Here is a 26,450-nt window from a genome sequence, read left to right on the forward strand (position 1 = left end):
AGATCACAAAGCAAAAGTTGCAAATACAATTCAGAGGGTAATTGAGATGTTGAAGCAAACCTTGACATGTAATGATAAGGAAGTCATTTTGCCTCTTCATAAAAACACACTTGGATTATTGTGCACAGATTTGGTCTCCCAGGTTCCAAGGGGATAAAAAGCTATGGAAAGGGTGCAAAGAAGAGTTACAAAAATTATATCCAGATTATGGTATCTAGATTATGAGGACAGACTGCAAGCATGTGGAAAACAGGCTCTGGTTAATAGGAGAAAGACGGATGATATAATAGAGGTCTATAAACTTGAATGGATGTTATAAGATATCATTTGGTGAAATTTTTAATTATATGGTAGGTGGGGAGAGAACACAGGGTCATCAACGGAAGTTAAATTTGTTTGCAATCAACAAGGTTTTTTCGCAAAAGGGTTTTTCTCTCACATAGTAGTGAGCGAGTGGAATAGTTTGCCTTTAGTGGTAGTGAGTGCATCTAGTGTGAATAAATTTAAGGGAAGGTATGACAGTCCCTCGATGAGTCCCAGACTCCCTAGAGATCCCAGATAATAATAATAAACTGCTGCATATAAACTAAACTACACTAATGATTTGAACTAACTTTTAAATCCTAAAAGTAAACTATGTCATAGTAAGATATACTATTGTAATTAATATAAGCAGTATAGGAATTAAATAACCTTTTCACTTAGGTTTTCTCTGCCATGAGTAACTAATGTTTGATTTATGATGTAATCAGGTTACTTTAAAGTAAGCTAGTAATAAAATACATTACTATAATTGATGTCAGGTTTCAGAAATACATGTTGGTGAGAATAAAATACAATTTACTTATATTTTCCTTTAACTTTGATAATCTTTCACTAATACAGGGCAAAGAAATGAGTATTATCTGTGAGTAAAAATCATACCTTTTAATATTACAGGATGCAATGCTGGAGTTTTTATATTTTGAGTCACTAGAGTTCAGGAAAATAAAGTTTCAGTCAATTTTTCAGAAAATCTGCAATATTTATAATGTTAAACCTAATTCTGATATTCAAAAAGTTCTGAAAATTTAATGCAAGAGCATCAGCTTCAAATTTTGTGATTAAAAATGAGGTGATATTTTGATATTTCATTTCTAAAAATGATAATTAAAGTTATGATTGATATATTTAATTTATGTCATATGTCAAGTGATAAAAAATGATTTAATAAAACTAGTAGATTCATAGATAAATACCCAAACAAGAATATATGATTTTTTTTTAAACTATTAACCAATAGATGAAATTTTGTCATGTTGTACCATCATTTTTTATTTTGGTTTAACCAATAAGAATATTGGTTTAACCAATTTAACCAATTTTCCTATTGGTTTAACCAATAGGAAAATTGTAGATAGGAAGTTAGTAATGACGTAATTTTTTCATGTAGTACTGTCATATCCTGTACACCCCTTGAGGGTACATGGCAGGAATTTGATGATGATGACCAATAGATGAATACTAACATAAACAGAGAAATCTTCTGAGGAAAAGAAACTACTGGCCCACCTAACATTTTGACCATAAATGGCAATCTATAGATGATTGCTAAAATCTATTTTATTCATCATGTGATGAATGTGCTGTCCTCAGAGAATACCAAAACCAAGATTTTCATTAGATTACTTGTTCTGAATAACTGAAATATTTAATAATCTAATTTTTCAGTAAAATGTATGCATGTGTATATAGCAAAATACACATGCTAGATATTCTAGTGTTCCTTCAGCACACTAGAATAACTCACTTTTATCTACTTGCCAAATAGCTCTCAAGGTTACGATTTAGACCATAATTTTAGTGTTTTACATAGATTTTCCTTCAGTATACCTTATCACAAGCTTTTTTTAAAGATCTACAAACTTTAAAATGGTAAATGGCAATCCTTATTATATTTGTAGGTTATTTTCAGATATTGGCTTTCAGGTAAAAATCTTGTCTAAACAATGTGAAGCTTATCAACAATTTTTTAAGCATTTTTCAAGTATGCATGACAAATATCTTACTGGACTGCCACCTCACACAGTAAAGTAAACACACACACACACACAGGTATCCAAAACCTAAAGACAAGCACCATTTCTGAGGATTACAACCGCAAATTCAGATGAATCAGCTTTTGACAATTTGTATAACTGATAATTTTGTGTATAAAGTGGGTACGTATTCAAATTTTTGAATTGTGAGCAACGGGATCACGTAGTAGCACTCAATAGGATAAAAAGCTGTGCTAAGCGAACTATGTTTGAAGGAAGCTCATTCATGAAGGTGTAAACTTGGATGTCTTGTAATGTCTCAAAGACATTATCTAGATGAATTCACATGGAGAAGAATTACTGGAAAATTTGAAGGCGGCTGTATAATCTGATATTGCCAGAGAGTGTGGAATCTAACAAAGCACTGTATTCAGACTTTGGGCAGTGTTTCAAACCAATGGAATGTGTTCTAGACATCTGCTAAGAGGTCAACCTCACTCTACCATGGAATATGAAGACAGATATTTTGGTTATAACAGCAAAACGTAATCAATGCATCATGGCAGCTCAGTTTGCAAGTTAGATCCATTCAAGCACAGGTATGCAGATTTTATCAACAAACTGTGGCAAGACGTCCTGGGACAAGTAGGCCTATATGTCCAAAGGCCTGTAATCTACATCCCTTTATCCAAGCTCATCACACAGCACTTTTTTCAGGGGTGTTATATCCACAAAAATTGGACAAGGGGCTAATGTACTACTCTTTGAAGATGAATCATTTTAGTCTCTCCTCCAATTCTAGATGACACTTGATCTGGCATGAAAATGGTACTGCTTACCATTTTCACAAAAGGGATAAATATAGCAGTGCTGGGTTCATAGTGCAGGGAGGCATTATGTACAATGGAAAAACTGAGTTACATGTGCAGGGAAAAAGGAACTATGACCGGTGAATGATATTGCAACAAAGTTCTTCAATATCATGTTTGATTGTTTCGTGGTGATGTAGGGGAAGAATTTATTATTATGGATGACACTGCCACACCACATCATACACGAGCAGTGGAGATACTCCTAGAGACCAAGGATATTAATCAAAGCAAGTGGCCAGCACTCCCCAGATCTCAACCACATTAACATGTTTGGGTGCAACAGGGAGATGCACTGCTGTTCAAAATTCCCCTTCAGAAAACAAACAAGGCTTGCTCTGAATTAGAAGTGGTCCAGTTTCCCTCAAGAACTTCTGAATCACTTGGTGCTAAGTATAATATGGCATTGTAAGAGCTGCATCACAGTTTGGGGTGGATGTACTGCATACTGAAATGTCTCTCTGCATAGTTTTCTGTATGCAATGTACATTAATTTCTTAACTATGTCCTAAGGAGTTTGGTAACTTTTGCCAAAAATGTATTGTAATTCTTAATTTGTAAGAAATTTATAATATATTTTTTGTGTAATATAATTTATTAGTATGCTGACAATAAATTTATGTCCACATTTGGCTGTAGTCAAATTTTGCATATACAGGTAAAAATGTAGTTCATCCTTAGCTTATGGACATCAGTGTATATAAAAGGTGATCAAAATTAAAGTATCCCTGTTTAAGGCCTTGTGGAGTGCCATCCAGCAGGAATTGCGGGATGCGGAAGCCACATCTGAGAAGAAAAAAAAAAGTAGTTCCAAAATTTACCACTAGGAGCATTATAAACACTAAATGCATGGAATTTGCATTATGCAACTTGGCAGGTCCCAGGAGGGTTTAAAAAGATGCATACAGGTTTTTTCCCCTTCGTTCTGGTTGTTAATACTGTCCACAGTAATGGCACTAACCTCGCACCTATGTGGTTTGCTTGTGAAGCTGTATTCCCAAAACAATTGCAATGTTGTTTCTGCACCGTGAATTTTATTGTCTGAACAAATGTCAATGAAGTCCACTATCTCCTTATGTTCGACAATGACTGATTAGTCATTCTGAAGAAACAGGATTATTGAGAGTTGGACCTGGTGGAGGTCGCAAACCAATCAGTTCACAACATGTGAATAAAGTTGCTGCTGTCATTGTGAAGCAGTCCATGAATAACAGCATTGATTGCTAGAGTGATGGATATCAAGAAAGATGGATGTGGCTTACAAAGCTGTCTGGAAATTCTACATAGGATTCTGTGTGGTCGTGAATGATTTTGTGAGGAGATGATGCTCATATTCACCTGAAAAATGGAGCTGTAATTATCCACAAATGCCAGGTATGAGATATGCAAAACCTGCATGCAATCCAAGAAATCCCTTTTGCATTCACCCATAATTACAGTGCGAGTTCACAACTTCGTTTATCATTGGGCCATTCTTCTTTAAGGACATTTACCAGTTGGATCCTGTGACCTGCTCGGTTACTGCCTAGAGGTATTGCGATATGATAATATGATAAACAATTCTGTTGTGCTACAGCTACAGCAGCACCTGTGCATGACTGAATCCATGCACAGGTGCATGGATTCAATCATTTTCATGCAAGGTGGGACACATCAGTCGATCCATACAGAAGGTTCTTCCAGAACATATCACAGAAGCCGAGTGATCAGCCATGCATTTCCCACTGCATGGTTACCTCATTCACCTGATCTGATACCCTGTGACTTCTGACTTTGGGGGATTTCTCAAAGGCAGGGTTTATTGAGATCATCCTGATAACTTGCCAGAGCTGAAAGACAGCATAACACAGTATGTGCACAACATCAGTCCTGACCAACTGTGTTCTACTGTTGAACACACTGTGGAAAGGATGCAATTTGTGACATAGTAGGAACGGCAGCACACTGACCATTGCAGCCTGTGATTGAATAATGGAAGTGATTAAAAATGTTATTTATGCTTGTCGCTTTTCTTTTTCTTACATACACAGAAAAATTACATCTCCGTTCAGTACATCATTACCCCCCCCCCCAACAGCAGTAAAATTTCAAACTAGTTTCTTTTTCTCAGATATTGCTTCCACCCAATGCACTCCTGCAAAGTTTCACAGTATTTGGATCACTGGGTAGTGCTCCACAAGACCTTAAACAGTAATACTTTAATTCTGATCATCCTGTATATCATACATTTTTTGATACATGCCTTCAAGGGGTGTAAATGATACTTATGACAGCACTGTGTGATTAAGTTTACATTATTACTAATCCCTTATCAAAACAATATTGACAAAATTGTTATCTAATGTTTCAGTCTTCTAGGGCACTCCTGACAAAATCAATCCAGTTCTTCCTCTGGGACTTTTTTCTACTATCTTGGCATCAAACTTCTGTTCTGCTAACCTTCCTTCCCCATACCACCATAAATTATCTGCACTTACACATTCTTGAATACTAAGAATGTCAAGTTCCATATTAGTATCTCCATTTTTAATGATTTAAAAGACTCAGAATCTCAGAACCATAACTTAAAACTAGCTTGAGCACTGTCTTGTATGTGTTAGTTGAGTGTTTTGGCTAATTTCGCTCTTATTACATACATACTTATTCAAGTGGCTCAGCACCATACCAGCTTTGTTTATGCTGTTGCCCATTTCATTATTGAAGTTTATTAAAAAACTGTGCCAAAATTTTTCTCCAAAATTAAAGTTAAAAAATTGTGGTGGGAGATATATGTGGGGATTTTCGTAAACTAAAGTTTTACAGGAAAAAACTAAATTGACATAATTAAATCCTTAGTATTCATTATAATTTATAATTGCTCACATTATTTATAAAATGAATGTATTTAAATGTTAACTATCAACGTTATTTACATGATCGGCCGCTCACCTTCATCACATGATATATTTGAATCTTTTAGCAACAATGCTTCTATAATTAAATTAATTATTTCTGGTAAAATCATGTCCCAAGCTCTCAAAATCTAGTTGCACAACAGTTCTAATGATGGTCTTTTAATCTTAATCCACCCCCATGCAATCCAAGATCAAGAAATAGTCAATGCCCTCACTCCCACATTTCCTCTACTGGTTGCTTCTATCTCTATGCATGTGATTGGTGTAGTATTAACAAAAGATTGCATGACTCAACAACAAAGGCAAGCCAACAGTTGTTGAGTTGAAATGCTGATTCTCTTCAACCAAATTCCAAAATATCTGGAACTGCCATAACAACATTCACTATCTATTTCCTAAAGTTTTAAACTTTTTTCCTTGCCTGAACTATATGCAAAACTTTTTCTTTCTTTTTTTTTTTTTTTTTTTTTTTCGTAAAGTAAAATCAGGGGTGTGCAAGGTATACGCTAGAGTGAGTCATATTTGAGTAAATACAGTAAGAAGATGACTTTATTATTTGGAAAGCTGGATTGCAGATGGTTGAATTGGATAGAAAGTTGAAAAGGTCAGTGGTTTTTGGAGAGGGGTAATATAGCAAATAAATGTTGCTGACTAAGGGGGAAAAGGAATCCTTCAGTAATCAGATCTAAAGTAGAAGATTCTAAATTAGGCAATCTCAGACAGGCAATGTCGGGCTTACAAAAGCACAGTTGCCACCCTTGTGGTAAAACAAATCATGAAGTGCATAATTTGGACATTGAAGGTAGATTATGGTTGATATAGCTACAATTTAGGCTTCAGTCACTGTTGTTGCTCTCATCATGTTTATTTGGCTATCATCAAATTATTATTATTATTAAGAGAGACCTCTGGAGTGCTTAAGGGTCAAAGCTGTATAACTGAAAGGAGACCTCCACATAGCCTCTAAAAGGAATGTGGAGAACTGACCAGGACTTCTGACCAAATGTCCAGTCTTCACCTTCTCGTGGTGCACTTTGTTAAGTATCTACCTAATACTGAATGAACGAGGATGGGCTGGGAATTTGGGATTAAGCCAGCCAAATTGTATTATTATTGGCTTAAACCACAAATAAAATGATGGTACACATGAAAGAATTTCATGGTGGCTGGGGCATTGCCCATTTTAACGAGGCCCTCCGTTGCTTTTGCAGGGAAAAATGGTGAACACCAAAAACTCAGCTACTGGGTTTTACAAGTCAACATCACCAGAGTTCAAGATGTGTACTACCAACATAAGAAGCCTAGAAGGCAAAGAAATGGAGCTGGTTGAGGAATTAGATAAATACCAGATCGACATAATAGGGATGACTGAAACAAAACAGACAAACACTGGTGAGATCTTAATAAGCAATAAACACAAAATGTTATATTCAGGCAATAACCAATTCAGGGAAAAGAAGTAGCTATAGTATTCAGCACTAAATACAAGGCTAATCTTCTTGAATAGCAGGCAGTATTAAATAGCGATGTGGACAAATATCAGAATGGGGAACTGGACCCTGTGGTGGGGTCCAGTTCCCCATTCATCTCCATATAAGACTGATTAACTCACCTTTAGTCGAAAGAGACCAAATAAAGGTTCCTCGTGTCGGTCATGGAAGGGATTCAAACCCAGGTCTTCATCTATACCGACTGAGCTATGGAGGCTCCTAATAATAATGTGGACTGAACAATGAGACTTATTCATGCCTATGGTCCCACAGAAGGTTCTACTAAGGTAGAAGTGGAGGAATTTTTTTGAGGTTTTAGAGAAAGCAACTGACACAATGAAAAAGGAAAAGTTGGTCCTTGTTGGGGATCTAAATAGCAGAGTAGGAAATGATTGTCAGATATATAAAATAATTTTGGAAATATTTGGAGAAAAGAGCAAAGCTAATAATAATGACAAATACCTGTTTGATTTCTGCTCAGGACATGGACTGGTTATTACTAACACCATGTTCCAACATAAAAATGTGCACAAATTTACATGGAGAGAAGAGGCAAGGAATAAAAAAAGTCTCATTGACTATGTTATTGTTGATGGCGATGTTTTCTCCCTGGTGCAGGACGCCAGAGTGTACAGAGGATTTGAAATTGGAAGTGATCACCATTTAGTCTTGAGCAGGATAAAATTGAATTTCATATTGAAAAGAATAACATGTAAGAAAGTTTTAGAGAGAATAAAAGTTGAGAAGCTCTCATATGTGAACTGTAGACTAAAATATACAAACATTATTCAAGAAAAAATGAAAGAGTTTGAGAACAGGAACCAAACCTTGGAAATTCAGTGGTAAGCCTGAAGAAAACATTAATTGATTCAGCCAGAGAGATATGTGGTGAGATTGTCTGCAAGGATAGAAAAATCAGAACTCCATGGTGGACACAGGAAGTTAAAGAGGAAGTGAAGGAAAGGAAGAAAGCATATCAAAAGTTCCTGGCAAATAAGTCAGCTTGTGCTCTTAGAGAATACAGAGACAAATGTAAGAAAGCTAAACAGTGTGTAAAACTAGCTAAACAAAAGTCATGGGAGGACTTTGGCAAGAACACAGAAAATAAATATCAGGAAGGTTGCAAAATATTCTTTTACAAAATTAAAAATTTTTTAATTTTGTAAGTTATATTCGAGTAAATAGGTAACTGACCTTAATGGTCACAAATACAACTTGCTCCTTTTCTCTAACACTACAGCCTAGCTGAACGTGATGAACCTTTTCCAATGAGCAACGACCTAATGCAAGTAAATTACAACCTAACACAGTGGTTCAAAACACTGCAAAATATTACAATATTTTCACTGAAATGACACAGCCCACGTGGTTTTAGAATCAAACTATCAATGTGTTCATGCGATGATAAGAAGGACATCTAATGGACACTGTACAAACCCACTAACTGTTTTGCTTTTAGTAATACAGTGAAGTATCATAGTAATACTAGACAGCACTCACTGTCAGAATTTTAATAGAATCTATTAAACTCTGGATTATTCTAGTCACTGCAATGCAGAAGGCAACTGTTTCTAAGCTCACTGTGTGAACAGACATGTCACTCAGTGTATCAATGTGAATATAGTTACTTGATTGTTCTAGTTATTTATCGAACTTTCTCGGTACTTGGTGTTTGTATATAAATGTCTCTGCAGTCTTGATTTATTGAAGATCGAACCAACTGAATGGTGTTGTGATCACATAAGCTTTTAAAAGTTGTTGTTCTTATCTTCCTAAAACTGGACAAGTTTTTATTGAACATTAATAAGTGTTGTAGGAGTGAAAATAAAAAGAACATACTACAAACTAGGGACAGGGTTGTGAAGAAGTGAAAATGTCATAAATATGACAGTTATTTGTATTTTGGCTTTATTACATCAACAAATGTCAACGATGAATAGAGACCGCAGCATGTACTGTGCATAAGTTTTGTCACCAGAGTGCATACTTCCAAGTTAGCTAACACAGCATTTAGAAACCAATCATCGAAACACAGTTGGTAAAATTAGTGACTATTTTACCAGAAAGTTAAAGAATTAAAACAAAAAAATACTTTCCTTAGCAGGTGACAATACCAAGCAATGCTTTGCTAGCATCATACTTTTTACACTTTGCATCATAAGGTTGCAAAGTGTAAAAAGCTCCATGCCATCACAGAAAAACCAATTCTATCAGATGCTGGGAAAGCAGTTTCCTTGAGTGTGCAGGGAAACTGCTTTTAAAGGTGCCCTTGTCTAACAATATTATCAGTCAGAGAATCCAGCACATGGCGGAGGATCTCAATGATCAATTAATTGAAAAAAATAAAAGGGAAGGAATTTGGGTTGCATCTGAATGAAGCCACGGACAGTAATAAGAATGCACATTTGATCTGCTGTGTATGGTTTGTAGATGGTAATGACATTGTGGAAGACCTTCTCTTTTGTAAAAGAATCCCTACAAGCACAAAGGCTCAAGACTTGTTTAAGATTCTGGACACATTTGTGGTTGCAAATAATTTGAAGCAGACACAGTGCATTGATGTCTGTACTGATGGTGGTTGTTTGACGTCTGACCATTATGGAGGATTTCAGGCACTTATTCAAAGAAAAGCTCCAGATTCAATGTAGTCCCATTGCATCATTCACAGAGAAGCAATCACATCAAAGTATCTGAGTCCTCCACTGAATTTGGTCTTAGAATGCGTGGTGAATGTGGTAAACTTTATAAAAACTCGGCCAGTGAAAGCAAGATTTTCAAAAAATTGTGCGAGGATACGGGAGCCGAATATATATGTTTGTTGTGCTACTGTCCTTGTGATGGTTCTCTCATGGTAATGTATTGTCCCGTGCATTTGAATTATGGCAGGAAATGTACGCTTTTCTTGAAGAACGGAAAAAAAAAACAAAAAAAAACACAAGTATGCTAAAAACTTTGTGGAAACAGATTTTTTGGTAAAAGTAGCATACCTGTGTGATATCTTTGAAAAGTTAAATGCATTAAATCTCTCCCTGCAGGGAGGCAACATGCACATTTTGAAACTGGTCAAGAAGATTTCAGCTGTCAGAAAAAAATTACAACTATGGAGAAGAAATAAGAATGAAGATGGTGACAAAGATTGTTTCCCCTTGTTGCAGTAGTTTGTGACCTCCAATAAAGTTAATTTCTCTTGCAACATGAAACTATTTTTGAAGAGTACCTATCACAGCTTATCAACTATATTATATACTTTCAAGAATATAATATAGACAAGTTTGCACAGATTCAAGAGCGATTCAAGGCCAAAGCTCCGTCTGAATTTACTTCTGTATAAGAAAATCTTATTGAGCTGTCTTGTGACAATACGCTGAAGACAAAATCAGAATGGAACTAACTGACTTTTGGATATCAGTAGAAGATGAATATTATTATTATTAAGAGAGACCTCCAGGGAATTGCAGATTCATCGAGGGAGGCCACATACTACACACACCAGCTATCATACTTATTCTTGAATTCATTCACACTGCTTGCACTCACAACATCCAATGGCAATCCACTCCAATCACGAACCAACCTCTGAGAGAAAAATCTAGCCCTCACTCCCTTCTTGGCGGCCTTCATTCCTAGCTTCCAAGGACACCCTCTTGTTCTTTCCCCATCCTCCATAAATTGAAAAATTCCATCAACTGAAATCTTGTATGATGCTTTCAGAAATGTGCCCCTCTTTCTCCTGTTTGCTAGTGTCTACAGTCTCAATCTGTCTTCATCATCAGTATTCCACAATCCTGATATCATTTTTAGCACTCTCCTTTGTACTCTCTCCAATATATCAGAATCACAACGGAAATCAGGAGACCAGACCTGCACACAGTAGTCCAAGTGAGGTCTTATCAAGGCCTTGTAAAGAGACAAAATAACATCCTTAGCTTTACATGTGAACGTTTGTTTCAGCATTGCAATTATTTTTGAGTTGTAATTGCAATCTTTGCCACATGGTCCCTAAACTTCCTATCTATTAACAGACAAAGATCACTAGCCTCATCAGTTTCTTCTAGCCTAATCCCGCCAATATAATACGACATCGGATATCTAATCATGCTGAAGTGAATGACTTTATATTTACTCGCATTGAACTGACACCCATTTTCCCATGCCCACAATTCCAGCCTATCAAATCATTCTGCAAGTACTGCATATCAGCAGCATTCCTGATTACCTTACCTATCTTGGCGTTATCAGCAAATAGATGCATGTCGCTTGTCAAATTCTTCCCAATGTTAATGTACAGATTGAATAACAGTGGACCAAGCACTGATCCTTGTGGTACACCACTTGTTACCTTAAACCTTGCAGACTCGGATCCCCCATATACCACTTTTTGATATCTGTCAGTCAGCCATCCTCCTATCCATGCTAATATTGTATAACCTAAACACATTTTCTCCAATTTATGCAACAGTCTATCATGCTGTTTTCTGTCAAAAGCCTTAGTAAAATTCAAAACTATCATCGTGTATCCATTCCCCTTGTCTAGTTCAATGGTAACATTGTTATAGAATGTGAGCAAGTTGCTAAGACATGACCTTCCCTTAGTATACCCATGTTGTTCATTGCAAAGTAGAGATTCACTGTCAACCCATTTCTGAATGCAAGCCCTAACCAATTTTTCCAAAATCTTCACCATCACTCCTGAGATACTAATTGGTCGATAGTTGGATACATCGGTCTTTGCACCACCCTTGTGCCATTCCTGTGGAATCTTCCCTGTTCTGAGACTCGTATTAAACAGCCTGGTCAAAGGAATGGCCAGTTCAGCTGAACGCTCTTTTAGCATACGTGCTGATATTCCATCAGTCCCTATTGCTGAATTCTTATTCAATTTGTGCAACAGCTCTAAAACCTCGGCCTCATACACCTGCATTTCTTCATCTAGTGAAGAGGTAACAGTGAGCTCAATGTTGCGTTCACCAGGTTGATAGCTTTTAACAAAATGGGCACTCGTTAACTCAACAACTTCTTCTGCATCTGTAACAGTAACCCTCACCTAGCTGCAGCCTTGTTCCCCTTAATCACAATGTGGCTTGTTGGAATACAACAGAAGTGTACAATCAAGTGTGGCTTCCATAACTGAGAAAGGACATGTTGGATTCAATAATCTTTTGCTGCCTGGGAAGACAACAGAAGATACCAATATTTTGAACCATTTCTAAACAGGTACAAAATCAGAGTATTCGATTTTATGAGCTTCAAAGAGCTGCTAGTAGACAAGGGGGGGGGGGGTTGGATAGCCTGCTAAAGGAAAAGCAACATGGTAGTATGTATGTATGCTGACAATGGGAGTATGATTAGCAGTGTCTAAGCTATGTTGCCTCCACCAATATCTAGGGCTTGTGAGTTTTTATTTGAAAACCAAAGGGTTGTATGGCAGTCTGATAGGTGTTGAACAGATTCTCCCACCATGAACAAAAAATTAGTTAGCCAACATGGGATGGTCTAGCAGGAATTTTATTTTTGTAGTATATAACAGATAGCTGCTGATGTTGGAGTACAGACTAGAAACTGGTGAAGTTCAAAATGCTCCTGTTGCAGTTCTGATAGCAAATAGGACCTAGCCATCACAGAGTACACTCTGACAGAGGCCTAGACTCATAATAAAGTTTCAAGCTTATAAATGCATGATAATTTGTGAGTCATTAGGTAGTTGATTTTCCTAGTGTGAAACTATTATCCTCTTCATTGATAGCTTGAAAAATACTACATCTGATCTCTAGAACAGAGCACCTGAAATTTTTTAACTTAACCCAGCCACAGCACAGAATGTACAATAGATTCATAATTATTGTGGATGGGATTCACATTAATATATATATAATGTGTAATATATATATATGACGTTGCCTTCTGGGAAGAGAAAAAAAAATTCTGCACCAGACACTGAAAAATTATTTCAGCAAATAATTTAAAAAAAAAAAAAAAATGAAATACTAACAGCCCTATGTACAGTTCAGAAATAGAATACAAGTTATTCTTACCTGTTAGAATTATCTGTAATACAAGTTTTCTCTGTAGATAAAGCTTTGTTTTCTGAATAATTATAAGTATTTCTACGGGGTATACCACTATAACTGTATTTAGTGGAACCTGATGAGTTAGAGGAAGTATTAACTGGTTTTCTAGTAGAACTCACTACTTTGGAAGGACTGTTACCAGTTGATGCTGGTATAGAACCTGGAAGCAAAAAAAAATCTATTTTATAACAGAGTCCAATAATAACTTTCTTATATAACGAAACCTGTGGTGAGTTCATCACTACAAGAAACACGTATTAACCACAGTAAAAATTATTTAATTGTAAATATTTCATCCAAAGTATCTTAGGACATCATCAGTGCAGTAGTTTAAAAATAATAGGAATAACATACAGTTAGGGTGCATGATTATAATAGAATATCAATAAGCGTGCGTAACATGTTACAGAAGTAAAAAATAAATAAAAATAATAAAATAAAAATAATAATAATTATTATTTTACACAATTTAGTATGACAATCTCCCATACTTTAAGAATAGTAAGAATGCCATTACGGTTTAAATTTGGCCTGTGTAGTAGGGCTTCAGCACTTTCTTTATATAAACGTTCATGTTTATATAAAGATCTATGTAAAAGTTTAGACTTATCCCAATGGATCCTATGGCTTGGATTTTCAATTCCGTGTTGAGAGAGACCAGATTTCTGTGGTTTAAAAAGACGAATGTGGTCTTGATGTTCTGAGATGCATTTCTGAACAGACCTACTCGTCTGTCCAAAGTAAGACAATTTGCAGGAGCATGGAATCTCATAAAAGCCAGCCAACATCAGAGGTGAGAATTTGTCCTTAGGAGAAGGTAACAAGTTGTAAATTTGGTTGATAGGTTTGTAAATAGTGGCAAAATTGTATTTCTTGATAATTTTAGAAAGACGTTCGGAGATGCCTTTGACGTAAGGTATGGGAATCCTATGGACTTCTTGTCTGGTTTGATGTGTGGGAAAGTGACTGATGATTTTTTGAGTTGTTTTAGGATTATATCCATTTAAGATGGCTGTATTTTTGATTACTTCTAGTTCTTGGTTTAGAGATCTTCAGAGGAGCAGAATTTGTGTGCTCTGGAAACTAGTGATTTAATAATGCCAGATTTCTGGGGTGGATGATGAGCGGAAGAATTATGAATGTAGCGACCTGAAAATGTAGGCTTGCGAAAGACAGACGTGGTGATGGAACCGTCTTCTTTTCTTTGAATGTGTAAATCCAGAAAGGAGATACCCTGTGGAGATTCTTTTTCTAACGTAAAATTGATAAGAGGGTGAAGAAGGTTAATTTTATCTAGAAACAGTTGTAATTCCTGTTCGGAATGATCCCAGATTGCAAATACGTTGTCAACATATCTTAACTAAATTTTTGGTTTGGGTTCAAAAGTGAATATTTTTTCTTCAAGGTGTTCTAGAAACAAATTTGCTAGGTTTGGTGATAAAGGAGATCCCATTGCTGTTCCTTCTTCTTGCTTATAAATTTGACCTTTCCAGGTGAAGTAACCTGATGTAATAATAAATTTGAATAATTCAACTATATCAGACGGAAATTTTTTTGAGTTAGTAATTCTACTGTTTCTTTATGAGGAATGTTCGTGAAGAGGGAGACAATGTCGAAGCTGATTAACAAGTCAGTTTTTGACAGTTGGATGTCTTTTATTTTTGCGTGAAACTCTGTAGAATTTTTGATTGAAGAGATTAAGTGGCCTATGTGAGGACGGAGAAGGTTAGATAAGAATCTTGATAATTTGTAAGTTGGACTGCTAATACAGTCTATGACGGGTCTGAGTGGAACATTAGTTTTGTGTAGCTTAGGTAAGCCATAAATTCTAGGAGGTCTGGCATGGTATGTCTTAAGTTTTTTAATTGTCTCTTCATTTAAGGAGCAGGTTTCATCAAGTAGCTTATTTAATTTTCTGAGTTGACATTTTGTAGGATCAAAATCCAGTTTGGCATACGTATTACGATCTTGAAGAAGCAAATTCATTTTTCGATAATATGAACTGGTATCAAGAACCACAGTGGTTATGTTTTTATTACATTTTAAGGATGTAATAGCTTTCAATTCTGAAGGTGGGATATTTAATTCCAAAGGTTTGGCATTGTAAATTACTTTAGCTACCTCAAAACAAAGTCTGTTGGCTTCAGTACTGGAGAGCTGGCCGATGTTTCTCTCTATATTATGTATGAAGTCTAATATGGGAAACATTTTGGTGAAATCGCAAATTTATGACCTCTTGCTAGAACATTTAATTCGTCTGTTGTTAGTAGACGGTTAGATAAACTGACTACCCATTTTTCAGTTGGTAATTTGTCAGTGATCTTTTTTGATCAAAGTAGTCAAGATACATGAGTATAGTCTCATAATAGAGAGTAATGATGATTTCTTTGTCCCTACTATTCGGCATCCAAGTGCTGTTTTACTTATTTTACTCTATAATACGGCAGTTGTCTCCATAATTTTTCAAAATGTATATAAACACTAATAACTTCACATCACAACTTCAATATTTCTGATCCAGAGTAATTTAATAATAAGATGATACACTTTTCACTACTTGTATATGGAAAATACAACTTCTGCATTACTTCAACCTTGGTATCCTCTGGGTCTAGCTTCCACTGATGATATTTTAATATATCATTTGTCTTTGGGTCTGCCTGCTTCCTGAAGAGTAGAGAGGTTCTGATCACTGGCAGATTTTTGCCTGTCACTGAGTGGAACCACCACTGAGTTTCCTAACCTGGAGTGATGAGTTTAGTAGCAATACCTTCTACACCATATCAGAATCACCACAGTAACCAGGAGACCAAATCTGCAATCAAGGCCTCAAAAAGAGGCAAAATGACTTCCTTATCTCTACACGTCAAGGTTCGTTTCAGAATTGCCATTATTAAAATATGAAATTTCATATTATTTCATGTCTACCTACCAAGAATTAAAGGATTAATATCAAGCTGATTTATCCCCATATCAAGCTTCCTACCCTTACCCATTCTCATTAAGTCCAGCAACCTCCTCTCTCATACATTAGAAAGGCTTAGGTGTTGCTGGTTATTCATAATAGTGCTTCATGGTATAAACACTACCAAGAGAAAATAATATTTTACTAATTATATGAGGATCCAAAGGCTTCAATTCGGCGACATGAAATTATTTAAGTTAAGGGATATTACATCCCATATTGTTTCATAGCCGAATAAGAAACCCAAAGAGGTTCATGCCGAATACAGAAACTATATAAAGTTCGACGAGTCAAAGCGTAAGCAAATACCTGGATAGTGCAACACCAGGGCAACTCATAGTCCACTTGGTAGTGCAACACTGTGGCAACTCATAGTAAGGGTGGAGCAAGATCCAATCACTGTTCTTGATATTTACCCATAATCTTATTCGGCTATGAAACAATATGAGATGTAATATCCCTTAACTTAAATAATTTCACGCCGCCGAATTGAAGCCTTTGGCTCTTCATATAATTAGTAATTTATTAGGACACCTTCTTGGCAATTTTTATAGTAGGGTATGTAAGTTCTGTTTGCTACAAACTTGGTATTATCTAGGTCTACCTGTTCATGATAGAGTTTGCCAGAAGTTCCTGTTTTCCAGCGACCCCTGAGAGAGAGAGAGAGCTCCAGAATCCAGTCCCTAATCCTAGTGGTAAGATCGTTTGCAAGCTATTTTTGTCTAATTTTGCCTTGTGCCTGTTTGCAGTTTTCCGCCTCTAGCTAGTCTAGCAGGAGATTTCGGCAAACAGGGAACGCTGCCCTGGTTCTGAAAGTCCTTTCTTTCTGGGACGTAGTTTTTTTCTCTAAGTCATGACTTCATTTTCACCGCGAGTCAAGACCCTTGGAATCGAAGTGGATGCCAACATACCAAAGAGAACTTTGACGAAAGCTCTTAGCAATGCAGTAGGGGCAGAAAATATAGTTGGCTTTATCCCTTATGGGGCAGGCAGGTTCCAGGTAGTAGTAAAGAATGTGGAAACCAGGAACAAGTTAACCAAAGGACTAGAATGTCAAGGGAAAAATTTTTTTCCCTTTGTAGGGAGTGTTCTCAAGACAATAAGGATAGAGAGGTTCCCTGTAGAATATCTTCAGGAGGGAGGGGGGGGCCAAAATAATCAACAAAGTGTTTTCGAAATGGGGAGTCGTACGCGACATCAAAATCGCCAACAATACAGACCTCCCTGACTGGAAGACTGGCAAGGTAACTTTCCGTATGGAAATGAAGGCCGAAGTCCCCAATTTTGTCTTTCTAGGCTCTGTCAGGGTAGTAGTTAACTACCCTGGAGTTAAGAAACAGTGTTATAAGTGCGATTCTCTGGAGCATCTAGGTAAAGACTGCCCCAAGAACAAATGCAGGAACTGCATGGCAGCAGGACATACCCTAGATGAGTGCCAGGCACCTTGCCTGAAATGTGGGGAACTAACACACAAGATAAACGCTTGTGCCAACAGGACGCATGCCAAAAGAATAGGAGGCACTGTCATACCTGCCAAATCTAGGGAAATAGGAGAACCAGAACAGGAGAAATCAGAATCGGCAAATGAAGAGGAGTTCCCCGTACTAAATGCTGGAACTGTCACAACAACAATAGAAAACCCAGCCGCCGCCATAGAAACCTCAGCAGAGGTAAAGAAAAAGAATGACCACAAAATAAGAGAAGATTCTAATGCAGAAAACATCAAAGAAGACACAGAAGAGGAAGGAGATCTCTAGTGGCCACTACAGAATCTTTGGAACAGAAAAACAAGAAAAAATAAGAAGCATAATAACCAGGAATCTAAAAAAAAGGAAGACGCATAGGAAATGGAGGCTACTAATGCCACAGAAAAGCATCCCATCAGCCCAGAGGAAGAAGATAAAAAGAAACCAAAAACAGATAACATAACCACATCGGATGAACCTGAAGAAGAATCCGACCCGCATAAAGACAGGCATATAAATGGAGGTATAATATTAAGAAAATATAGGAGACCCACAGAAGCTGCAGAAAACCTGTTCATAATAATGCACCACACAGAAACACAGCCAGCGTTTACCCTTCGGCACGATAAAATAAGTTTCGACTGGTTAGACTTCTACATTGACGACATCAACACAGTCATGCCAGACGAATTAAAGGATCATCTGAAGAAACTAAACGAGGAAAGAAAAACTCAGCTATGTTGCACCTTGAACGGATTGAACAAAGATGATATCCTGGAGGACAGTGCATGGATCCTTAAGAAATTTAGTAGAAGACTTTGGGGCAATAACTAACAAGACTACAAGGATTTGCCTTTTCATTCTAATCATTTTATATCTAGTTCACACAGGAGGGGGTCGGCCTGATAAAACCCGAGCTGCGAAGGCTTACATTGAAGCGGTGCAGTCCCTGGTGGGCTGCATCACTCGGGACAGGCTCTTCCCCAACTTTACAGTCCAATTGTTATTTCTTTTTTCAGAAAGTTATACCAATTTTTCCCGCAGATCCACTCCAGAATCTATTTACCTTCAACTTTGTCTTTTTTTTGCTTGCAAAGTTCGATATGTTTTACAGATGTAACCCCCAATTTTTGTAGTCCACTTGTTTAATTCTTCCAAAGAGTTCTAACAGTTCTCCCTTTTGAATTTTTCCAGAATTTATTTGTTTTTTTCTCTTTTTCATTTTGTTTTTGCTTTTTTCTCTGTCAAACATCTTAAAGGGTGTTTGACAGGTGAGAACGGATATAAGGAGATGATGTCGGCAGACCTGTTTGGCCACAACCTTTTAATAGGTTAATTAGCCAAACAGGTCAACTGAGGCCTCTTTATTATACTACTACTATCCTATTCTACCTTTTTTTCTTCCCCTCTCACTACCTGCTGACCCTCAGCACATCTTTATACTCCACAGGCCAGTGATGAAAGACATGAACTCCCATTCTACTCACTGACGAGACCTCAATAAAGGTTGAAACCGGTCTGGGTAGTGACCTTCTCTCATAATGTAAAACAGTAATACAGCTCCTAGGAGCTAGGTTACACATTATGGGTAAATACCAAGAACAGTGATCGGAGCTTGCTCCACCCTTACTATGAGTTGCTCTGGTGTTGCACTATCCAGGTATTTGCTTACGCTTGGACTCGCCGAACTTTATATACTTTCTATATTCGGCATGAAACTCTTTGAGTTTCTTATTTGGCTATGAAACAGTATGGGACGTAATATCCCTTAACTTAAATAATAGAAAATAATATAATTAATTTATTGAACTTACTAATGTTTTGCTGGTTTTCTATCTAGTATATCCAGATGCACAAATTACAACAAACAAACACAACAAAAGTCAACTTAATCATTGTAGAAACAATTCAAATTGTAACTGAAAAAACTAATGTCCTAACATGGCATCCTCTACTTGCCCGATAACCATAAAGTTAATTTGGAAAGTCAGGCTATTTAATCTCAGAATGACGGCCTTCAGATCTTTGCAATTAATGTAGCCATACTGACTGTATACCGATTCCAAAACACAAAGAACTTTATATATTCCAGAATGTGAAAGAGGATGAAGATAATCCTTAGGAGAAGATGGAAGTAGCTAGCTGAATGACTAGTTTGAAAGTGGCATGGAGATTATATTTACAGAGAACTTTTTATTTATTTAATTATTTATACACATTTAACTATCGCTTCTGATATACCCTGAATATAAGAGATAGGAATGTTTTAGCTGTGATCCTATGTGTTGATTGCAGGGAAGAGGGGAGGATGCATGCAGCATTTTATCTATTTTTGTAAGGGTTATAACTATTGGCTGGAAAAGGTTGCAAAGGTATCTGACCTCAATTTTAAGGGCTGTGACATTTGAACTAATAGCCCTGGTTCTCTGTGTGTGTTTTAAGAATGTGTACTGTTTGGAATGGGTAGGTTTTCTATAAATGGAAAAGGATAATGAGCCATTAGGTAGTCATGTTAATAGGATGTCTAAAAAGGAGAGATAATTGTTACTTTCTTTTTCTAATGTAAAGTTTATTTTTGGATGTAAAGAAAGCTAAAATTTATCCAATTGTGTCTAAGGCCATGATGCTAAATAGCAAATACATCTATATAATGTAGCCAAACTTAATAGCTATGTTGAGAGCTTCATTTTCAAAATGTTTCATATAGAAGTTGGTTAATTTGGAGAGGGGTGGAGGGGAAATAATCCGTTGCAGTCCATCTAACGGTTTATACACTTTTCCTTTTCATAAAAAAAAAAAATAACTAGAATAATGATGAATCTAAATAATTCAAACATGTCATAGGAGAAATGTGGCTTAACGAGATCAAGGATCTGTGATCATAACGTCAGAAACATTAGGAATTATTATGTTTTTTTTCTTCTAATACTTTAAAATGAAGAGAATTTTTAATAAATTGAGGGTGTGTGAAGGAGCAGAGAGTTATTTGGATTAATGGTTGGCCAGTCTGTAGGTGGGAATGAGGTCATTATTCTGCTAATGCACAAAAGGGTTTGCAAATTTTGAGAATCCCATTATATCCTGGGTAGTTTGACATGATAATACTTTAGCTTTTGATGATTTCTTTGAAACAAGACTTAATTTTTTTAAAATAATTTATACACTTTTTCCTTTTAAGATTTAGGAGGATCCTAATCTGATATATCCTCAAGATTACTAATTTTTCTGTTATAATCCATTTGGTCATAATGACAGTTGCATTTCCATTATCTATTATGATTATAATAATTTGTTATTGTATAACATTTTTAGTGCTTATATTTCAATAAATTAAAAGTTCAATAATTTTTTTTTCTGTCTCAGTGTTGTGAAGCATTATTATGAAAGAAGCCTCATCTCACAGTTCCAGATATAAACTTTTTTATACTTGCACCTTGTCTTACTATGGACAAACCAATCCCACAATTAAGGTCAGTCAAATCTAGAAGACCACCACATAGCATAAAATCAAATGAGGGAAAAATAGTAACTTCATACCAGTGAATATAAAAATTACTTTTTCTGGAATCAGCAAAAAATCTTAAGAAACAACCAAATCTCAAATAAATACGGTTGTACAGAATTCTGTGAGATATGGAAAACTAATTCTTAGACCTCCTGTGCTAAAACCATGGCTATCTACCTGTCCCACAGAGGCTACCCCCTACTAAGACTTCCATTGGCATTTTTGTTACTTGTGTGCACATTGCAATTCTTATATTGTATCCAAATATCTGTGACAGAGATCATCAAATTCCTGACATGTACTCTTGTGCCCTTGAGGGGGGGGGGGTTACAGGATATTATGGCAGCACTACAAGAAAAAGTTACATCATTACTAACATCCTATTGACAAATTCCCACCAAATTAATCTGTTATCTGTTGATCAAGACTAAAATATTATTAGATTTTATACATCTGTCTTTTAAGGCACTTTTTTTTTATGTATCGATCCCTAGATCTTGTCTTCTTCCTCTGGATCTTTTTTCCTGGCAAAGAACACTGTTCAACTAACCTTCTCTCTCCCATTCTGTTAAAGTTTCCATGCTACCTGATATTAGCTCTGCTAACACATTCCTGAAAGCTAACAATGTCAACTTCTTTCCTCATATCCTCGTTTTTAATACAATACTGCCATTGATGCCATTTGTTCACTATCTTAATATTTCTCGGATCTCATATCTGTAGTCATCAGTTTTTGATCAAATGTTATTTCCAAACCAACTTTCAGATCCATACGTTAAAATTGGTTTGAACACCACCTTGTACACATCTAGTTTAATGTTTTGACTAATTTCTCTCTTTTTCCATATACATTTATTCAGTTGACTTCTTATCATACCATACCAGCTGTGCTAATTCTCTTGTCTATATCCATATTTAATTTGCCATCTTCACTAAAAATTGTGCCTAAATAACTAAAACATTTCACTTGTTCTAGAGGTTCTTCATTCAGGATGCATTTGATGTTTTCAATGTCTCTGCCTATTTTCTCATAGACAGGCTTATACGTTGGTTATGCATTATTAATCACTTAAGGAATTGACAACGTAGATACGAATATAAATTAAATTACACTTTAATAAATATTTCCGATATTTCGGCAATGTCACATTGCCATCTTCAAAAGGAACTTATTTAAAAAAAAAGGCACGTGCACATAGGCACTACAACACAGTAACTGAGAATGAAGTGATGAAGCTATTGTTTTCCTAAAAGTCCTGATGGTGCCCTCTAGTGGGCTAAGTAAGTGTTCTTGGCCATTGGGCTGAAGGTCTGCTGATGTAAGCCTCCCAAATCTGGGGCAGTCTCATACAACCAAATTTGTTGAGGTTTGGAGAGTTTCTTAGGGCTGAGGCTGATTCCATAAATAGTCTTTCGAATTTGTATTTGTTATGGTGTATTACTGTAGCTTTCTTCCACCGTATTCTGTGGCGTATATCCAGAGCATGGTCTGCAAGACCAGAATGGCTGTACTTGTGAAAACGGATGTAGTCCTTGTGTTCCGAAATTCTGATATTCGATGTCCTGCCTGTTTGGCCAAAGTAAGACACTAAAAGGACTAAACAGGTAAGCTTAATGCACTTCTATTAGATCGGGCTACCTACCTCCCTATTGAATACAATCCCACCAACTCACAAATCAGAAAACTTCACAGCTACTTAAGAAAGTCACTTCTTGGCCTGTAGAAGTTACCAACAGATTAAAGCCATTTAACTCTATACCCTCCCGTGTTTATGGACTGCCAAAAATACATAAAGAAAATGTGCCATTATGTCCCATAGTGGATGGCATTGATTCTCCCACATACAAATTAGCTAAACATTTGGCCAAAGCGCTCACAGACTATACTGGCAACACACCATCACACGTAAAAAACTCAGCCCACTTCAAAGCTAGCATAGAAAACCTTACACTACAACATACTGACATAATGGTCAGCTTTGATGTCTCCTCCTCATTCACAAATGTCGCACTCAAGGAAACTTCAGAGCTAAATTTTCTCCCGATATCTCAGCCCTTCAGTTCACGATGAACTCAGGCTATTTCGTTTGGCAGGGAAAATGCTACAAACAAATAGAGGGGACAGCCATGGGTTCACCACTCTCGCCACCGTTGGCTAATTTCTTTATGGAGACCTTTGAAGAAAAAGCCTTAGTTTCTGCCCCACAAAAACCAACCATATGGCTTTGCTACGTTGATGATTGTGTTTGCTATTTGGCCACATGGCTCTGATACACTCCTCTCCTTCTTAACACACTTAAACAACCAACACACCAGAATCAAATTCACCCTGGAAAATGAGGAAAACAGCAGCCTCCCTTTCCTAGACACACTAGTCACCTGCCAGCCTGATGAAACCTTGGTTTTCTCAGTTTATAGAAAACCCACCCATACAGGCAGGTACATTCACCAACAATCCACCACCCCCCTCACAACAATATGGAGTGGTGAAAACACTATACAACAGGGCTAAACTAATCTGTTCTAACGACATGGCCCTAAACACTGAACTAAATCACATCTTCAACACTTTCTCAGCCAATGGCTACCTCCTGCAAAAAAATCTAAAACGTATTGAAACCTACAAACCACAACCCCCTTCGCCCCCTCCACAACAAGGATTACTCTGAACCTTGTTGTGGAGGGGGAGAAGTGTATTTTTTCTCTACACCTTGGAAAAAATTACCAGAATTTAAAAAAAACATGACTTGACCTCCTGTTACAGACCATACAAAAAATTGGCATCCCTTATCTGCTCCACTAAAGACCAACCACTTCCCCTAGACCTACCTGGTGTATACCAGGTCCCTTGCAGCTGTAAACTGTCTTACTTTGGCCAAACAGGCAGGACAGCGAATATCAGACTTTCGGAACACAAGGACTACATCCGTTTTCACAAGTACAGCCATTCTGGTCTTGCAGACCATGCTCTGGATACACACCACAGAATACGGTGGAAGAAAGCTACAGTAATACACCGTAGCAAATACAAATTCGAACGACTATTTATGGAATCAGCCTCAGCCCTAAGAAACTCTTCAAACCTCAACAAATTTGGTTGTATGAGACTGCCCCAGATTTGGGAGGCTTACATCAGCAGACCTTCAGTCCAACGTCCAAGAACACCTACTTAGCCCGGTACAGGGCACCATCAGGACTTTTAGGAAAACAATAGCTTCATCACTTCATTCTCAGTTACTGTGTTGTAGTGCTTACATGCATGTGCCTCTTTTTTTATAAGTTCCTTTTGAAGATGGCAACGTGACGTTGCCGAAATATCAGAAATATTTATTAAAGTGTAATTTAATTTATATTCGTATCTACGTTGTCAATTCCTTAAGTGATTTAGTAATCTGCCTATTTTCATTGTCTTTGTCTTTTTTATTGCTGATTTTCATACCAAATTTATTACAGCAGTTATTCACTTTAGTCAGGGAATCCTGCAGACTTGTACAGGATTTACTTAGAGATATAACATCATCTGCATAAAGTAATGAGCTGAGATTAATATCTCCAGTTTTGATATCAGGTTTAATACAACTTTCCTTCATAATGTGATCCATATAGATGATGAACAACAATGGAGGTAATGTACAATATTGCCTCATATCTGACAATATCAAACCATCCTCCTATACTTCTTTCAATTCTAACTGCTGACTTACATCAAATGTAAAATGTTGCTTGATAAAATGTGTCATTTACACCATATAAATTTAGTGTTTCTAAACAGCTTTTCTCTTAGCACCTTGTCATACGTCTTTTCCAGATACATGAGATGAAAATGAAACTGTATTTCAGTTATATTCCCATGATTTCTCAACTATTTGTCTTGAAGTGAAAATCTGATCCTGATAACCTCTATATGGCCTGAATCCAGCTTGTTCTTCTCCAAGTTTCCCTTCCACAATTTTTAGCTGCTTTTCAAGCATACTTCTATAAATAAGTATGCTTGAAAAGCTGTGAGAGCTCTACTCACATCATATGGAATTTGACTCTGTGATCAAACCTCCTGAATTATGCAGTGTAGCCACTGTAAAACTTTTATACCTCCATATTTGAGTTTCTGGTTGAATATCATGTACTACAGCTGCCTTTCCAGATTTCAGGTTTTTGTATTTCAAGTATTGATATATATATATATATATATATATATATATATATATATTCCTGATTCTTGTGGGCGTTTTCTACCATCATGCTGTCACTGCTTGTTTCGTTTAGCAATATTTCAAAGTACTATCTAGAATATCTATTTTCAGTTTTGATGTCACCTTTATCATCTCTGGTTCCTTTTACAACACTCTTTTCTCCATTTCTAAGCTTTTTCAATAGCTTCCAGAATATTTTTTATACCTCATGATATTTATTTTCTGTATCACTACCAAAGTCTTCCCATGACTTCTGTCTAGATAGTTTTATATGGTGCTTTGCTTTCTTACATTTTTCTCTCTAAAAGCACAAGCTGACTTACTTGCCAGGAGCTTTCAATACACTTTATTCTTTTCCTTGACTGCATTTTTGACTTCTTCCTGAGTCCACCATGGAGTTCTTTTTCCATCCTTGTAGATAACCCCACCACTTGCCTTTCTGGCTGAATAAATCAATCAATGCTCTCTTCAGTTTTTGCTGCTGAATCACCAAGATTTGATCATTGTTTTCAAATGCTTTCATTTTTTCTTGAATAATGTTTTTGTGTATTTTAATCTACAGTTTGCCTCTGAAAGGTTTAATACTTTAGTTATTATTAAATTACTAAATATTACAATTAATACTAAATATTAGTATTAATTGCTTTAATACTTTTCTTACACACCATTCTTTTTCAATATGAAATTCAATTTTATCCTGATCAAAATTAAATAGCAATCAATTCTGATTTATTCTCTGAATACTCTTGTGACCTGGGCCAGTGAGGAAACATTGCTAGCAACAATAAGATAATCAATGAGAATTTTCTTATTTCTTGCATGAGAGAAGTTAATCTTTGCACATTTTTATGTTTGAACAGCCCATGTCATGAACACAAATCTAGCAGGTAATTACCATTATTATTTACTTTGACCTTTCTCCAAATTTTTCCAAAACATTTCCATGCCCGGAAATCATTTCCTATTCTCCTGTTTATAATCTCTA

General features: G+C 36.4%; 1 protein-coding gene across 7 annotated transcripts in view; it reads right to left on the minus strand.

Moving 5' to 3' along the window:
- Positions 1 to 26,450, minus strand: part of LOC150097746 (MAP/microtubule affinity-regulating kinase 3-like) — a 297,798-nt gene that overhangs the window by 103,575 nt on the left and 167,773 nt on the right. For 5 of the 7 annotated variants that reach the window (XM_090407471.1, XM_090407465.1, XM_090407464.1 and 2 more), the window contains exons 16-17: positions 13,304 to 13,499; positions 925 to 972 (exon numbers count right to left, since the gene is read on the minus strand). In XM_090407471.1, coding sequence (XP_090263597.1) covers positions 925 to 972; positions 13,304 to 13,499 — 244 coding nt within the window. The remainder of the gene's footprint in view (positions 1 to 924; positions 973 to 13,303; positions 13,500 to 26,450) is intronic. The other 2 variants (XM_090407466.1, XM_090407469.1) reach the window with 1 other exon arrangement.

The sequence above is a fragment of the Typopeltis vanoorti genome, chromosome 17, assembly GCF_054136105.1.
Source record: "Typopeltis vanoorti isolate ZY-2024b chromosome 17, IOZ_Tvanoo_1.0, whole genome shotgun sequence".
In the NCBI taxonomy this organism is placed as follows: domain Eukaryota; kingdom Metazoa; phylum Arthropoda; class Arachnida; order Uropygi; family Thelyphonidae; genus Typopeltis; species Typopeltis vanoorti.